This window comes from Pocillopora damicornis, chromosome 1 (genome assembly GCF_964200805.1).
Source record: "Pocillopora damicornis chromosome 1, jaPocDami1.2, whole genome shotgun sequence".
NCBI lineage: Eukaryota > Metazoa > Cnidaria > Anthozoa > Scleractinia > Pocilloporidae > Pocillopora > Pocillopora damicornis.
In genome coordinates this window covers 15,851,450-15,856,449 of record NC_142670.1, presented here as the reverse complement: position 1 = coordinate 15,856,449, position 5,000 = coordinate 15,851,450, and the positions used below count along the sequence as shown (strand labels likewise).

General features: G+C 38.5%; 1 protein-coding gene across 1 annotated transcript in view; it reads left to right on the top strand.

The window, feature by feature from the left end:
* The window catches only part of LOC149052302 (uncharacterized), an 11,711-nt gene that overhangs the window by 3,323 nt on the left and 3,388 nt on the right, over positions 1–5,000 (top strand). Inside the window, exon 2 of the mRNA XM_089180686.1 lies at positions 4,749–4,791. Coding sequence (XP_089036812.1) covers positions 4,749–4,791 — 43 coding nt within the window. The remainder of the gene's footprint in view (positions 1–4,748; positions 4,792–5,000) is intronic.

Sequence of the window (5,000 nt, the reverse complement as noted above, 5' to 3'; positions counted from 1 at the left end):
TATCCTCACAATATCAGTATAATTTCAAGTCACGGCGACGAGAAGAAAGAAAATGATACCAATTACGCAATGTCATCTCATAGTTTTGACATATGTCAACTGGGTAAAAATCGCTGACAATATATTTAAAAGAAGAATTGATAGCTCTTTGGTGACAGACCCCTTTCAGCTGTACAGATTTGCCGCTTTTTTGTGATACATCCCTTTCAGCAATTAAGGCATACCTATTTTGTGACGTAACCTGAAGATATTTAGGAGCTATAACTGCTGTACATCGATCACCCTCACCTTTATGGACCTATAGCTATTGTACGTCGATTAACCTCACCTATTAGGACCTACAGCTATTGCACATCAATCACCCTCACCTTTTAGGACCTACAGCTATTGCACATCGGTCACCCTCACCTTTTAGGACCTAGAGCTATTCCGTAATGTATTGCCTCAAACATACGGCATAACACGCTCATAGACGTTTGCGTGGCCCTTTGCGGTACCTTTCTTAGGTATTTAAAATATCTGCGTGAAGCGAATTCGTTCAAGTGCTGATATGGACCTACCTCTGTTTTTTCACTTTCTCACATAAAACCTAGTTTCATCTAGGACAAAATCGTCAGGTTTCTCTTCCCTAGTTCTGTCATTCAGCTCGCATATTTCACCAGTTATGACGTAATTGTAGCTCTGACATGCGACTTCGTTGTTGCAAAACACCAGACATTCGTACGGGTCTTGCACCCTTTTTGATTTATAGGTGTGACCCTTGAGAGCCTTTCCACTCACAGATTGCTCAGCTGGGACCAGCAGCCATGAGCAGAGGGATCAATGATGAAAAGTAAAAGAAATACAGAGCTGGGAACATCTCCCTTGAATTGAGCAATAGCAATAGTTAGGAAAATCAGTTTCAGGAATTGAGAAGGACTCTAAACAATTCTTTGAATAGAACGGTTTTGTTTCACAGAGCTGGAGAAAAGTATTCTATTGCTACGCTGCAGTAATATATTGCGTAGCTAAGAAAGAAATATCCCTGAGCTGCTGTGGACTTTTTCCCAATTGAGATAACGAGGAAGTATCGCTGAAAACTCACAATCTTTGCAAAAATCGTCAATTATCTCAGTTGCCATGATAGTGTACAATACCCCAGCTACATATATTCTGATGACTCAAGTGATTTTTTGATCATAAGTCTGTTCTATGAGAAAATTTTTCTGTTCGGATTGATAAATGCGTTTAAGAAATTCTCAGTAAATTGCCACGTGTCGGCATCATAAATTAGCGCTAACCATTTCTGGCCTAAAACTTATATCTAGTAGACACCGAATATTTGTGAGTTTTTCAGAGCATACTGGAAGCATTCTACAAAGTTCAGAACACCTTTTTATGAGTTCCCAAAGTAGGGGTTATCTAGCCGTGTAGACCGAACTCGATACGCGATTAATAATTTTCTGCAGGTATGTTGTGGTGTTGTGGTTTGTCTTTGGGAAAAACTAAACTACTTTTGGTGATTTGATTAAACTTTCTTGTGGAGGACTGGGTATGTATGCTTCCTTGGAAATACTGCACAGTGCAACTCCGCTGTTTTTTCCAGACTTTTCGAAGACGACAGATTACCTTCTGATTGTTAAATGCCTTTACTAAACGCAAGAACAAATGAACGTCTCTATTTTTCCGCAATGCACTGCTTAATTTCATTCCATTTCAAAACATTTATGGCAAATATCTACGAAATTTCTATTTTTATTATATCACGTAAACTACTTAATTTTTACTGATATCAAGAAAGGCAATGCGCTTCAGAATGATATAGAAACGAAAATAATGTCATGAACAACTCAAAGTATGCCTATCATTTGCGTCAAGTATGAATGAATACCCCTCTGTTCCCATCCTAATTTATGCATTATCGAAAAAAACGTGGACTGAACCTGATCATCTAAGTATATATAAAAAACTACAATACATTAACTGTTATGCAAAATTGATGAGTTAAATTAAAAAAGCGAACTCGATTCTCGCGAACAGTGAAGAATTTAGCGGACAACTTTGACATGTAAATACATTGCTAGATCGAAAAGCCTTGATCTTTTTCAAGGTGCCAGTATAGATTAAGAAAAACTAAGCCTGCTCTATAATTTATACTGAAATGAGAGTATCTAATAAAAGCTTCATTATTTATTCACCTACAACTCCAAGAAATCTTTCAAGAAAGACTGCCCACGTCGACATTTACCATCAAATGTTTATGAAACTGCAACTGCTTAATTGCGAAAAGTAAGGCTGTTCTTGTAACTTAAATGTTCCAGAATAGCTTGGAAACAATATGCTGACTTGAAAAGTAATAAAAGTGTTTGAGCCATAATCTAGATTTGCAGCACTCGGGAGGTAAACATTACAAGTTTTCGAGTTACGTTTTTATCTCAGAAAATCGAAATCTTTTGCCAGCCTTTGTCATCACATGTTTGTGTGAGAAGATTTAGTCAGGACAAGGACATATCAGCAATAAAAATAAAACCAGGCACTCTTCAGAGATTCCAATTTTTTTTCAGCCTATTACTCGCCCTTTCATCTGGGCTTCTGGAATAATCATCTCCATCAAAATGGGACCTTTAAAAGTATCTATCAAATGGATCCACCACTCAAAAAAGTTCTTAAGTTGAGCGTAGACTTTTCCATTACCTCCTCCCGTGCTATCTTTAGAATTCACGCGCGCTCACGGCAGCTTGTTGCGCATGCACAGTGGCACTTACACTCACCAACGTGCGTTGACATTACGACCAAATTTTCCCGGCTTAACAAGTCACCAGGCAGTGACCGCGCGCTTCGAGCTCCGCTATGGGAAGACGATAAAAGTCGTCTCACGTCAGAACATTATAAAGAGCCTTTACCCTTTAATTAGTAATGGAAACAGTACATTACTGCTCTTTATTTCAGTAGTCACTAATGACCAAAGGAGCCGTCATTGTTTATCGCCCGGGGGTCGAGGAATTTGGGGGGAAAGGATCGCATGGTTTTCAGGGGGAATGGAGAGGGGATTAGTCGTCCCTTACAAATTTTAAATAAAAACTTCACCCCCTAATTCCTCTGACACCCCCCCCCCTCCTCAACTCCACCCGAGCGATAGATAATGACTGCCCCCTAATAAACCAAGAAACTAAGGAAATTGAAACAAGTGTTTTTCTAATTCATGGAGTTACTGTGACAATGACAACACATCCTTTTGCGTGCAGAAGAAAAAACACTTTTTATGCATTACATTTACTGCACAAACACTTCGATTCTCATACAAGATTACTGGGAAAAGGTGACAAAAAAGCGAATGCATCTTGCTTGGACTTGACTTATGAACCAGATACCTCGATGGGAATTTATGATTCGTGAACGATATATGGTGAAGCTGAGTGAAAATGAATTCTGGCTGAGCTGCTATGATGTACTTTCCAAGTATTCTGTAATTTGTCGAAAACTCGCGATAATTGCTAGCATTGTTATTTTTCACTGTGCGTAGCTCCAAGAGTATTGAGGCATTAAGCGATTTTATGTTTGTTTGACTGTGTGAAATTTTTTCCGTGCTGTATTGATTACTGTGTCCATGGAAAAGCTCCGTAAATTGCTGTGTTATTACCGTGGCTAGGAAGCGGTAATCAAAGGAACTTTTGACTGTGGGACACGGCACATCTGAACTTTAAAATTCCTACCAGAACCAGGTTAGATTTAGCAACATCAAAGAGTATTTGCGACCCTCCAAAATTGCTCGAAATGAAGATAATAAGGCAAATAAAGGCCGGATGAAAATATTCGCTATGAGTTTTTCCTGTTTATTAAGAGAACCTTATCAAAGTAAAAATAGTGCACCTGCAGCCACAGCACACCTCGCCCTCTTGCAAATATTTTGGCAAACAGTATAGTGCAAATCCATTGTTTCCAAAACATTTTCACGGAAAGAATGTCATCTGATGTTCCTTGAGTTCACTAGCACAAGAACAAATTCATTTTCCGGTTTTCCGCATAACACTGTTCCATACCATTTCGAAGCCCGTGTTTATGGGAAACTTTTATAACTTATTTCCCCAACATATTAATTAAACTAATTCAAAAAACCACTGAAAAACTGCCGGGTTTGTGTCTTATCACTTCTAATATATATAAGTTTCTCCCAAATGCGGTTAAAAATGTTCCTTTGGGGCGATATTAAACAGCTTTTAATGAGAGGTTTGTTTTCAAACCTAAGGGTGTTTACATTATAAATTTGAAATGTCGTTTCATTGGCTTTTTATTCCTGCTAAGTGAACATAACCAGAGTTAATATATTTTGTGGCTAAGGAAAAAAGAAAAATTGTAAATTCATTGCTAGATCAAAAACGCTTGGCCCTTTTCAAAGTGCTAGTAGCTTTAAGAAAAAAATAAGCCTTTTCGAGAATTGAAATTGGAATAACAGGAAGAATTTCAAGCTTCATTACTTATTCATTCATACCTTCGAGCAGGTAGTAGGTTGTCGAGTTTACAATTGTCGGAAAATATCAAAATAGTTTATAACGATTTTTGGAGGGGCTTAAACTGGCAATAAAAGCTATTATGCAAGTACAAGATAATTTGGTTTAATTAACTAAGTTTACAGGTCATGGGTTCAGATCCCGTAGAGGCCTGAATTTTTTTTCAGGCCTTACTTTCACTACTGCTCAAGTAGTGTACATTACAGCGAGGATCACTTTCATTCATGAGTTTACAGTGTAAATTGGTCACTGTATGGTTAGTCCTTTTCATCTTACGCTCTAACGAAGAACTTCCGCTCGTAACATCAGCTTAATAAACTCTCGGGTCAGAGGATTGCGCTTGTGTCACGATACAATTTACCAAATCGTTTCCCCCCTTTATACGCTGTTGGTTACAACTACTCTCCCCCTGTTGTTTCGCTTGAAAATCCTGTGATCCCTCCACAAAACGTTTCATCCTCCTTCCTCAGGGGGAGGGGAGGGGGAGAGTGGATTGAGAATGGTCCCTAAGGA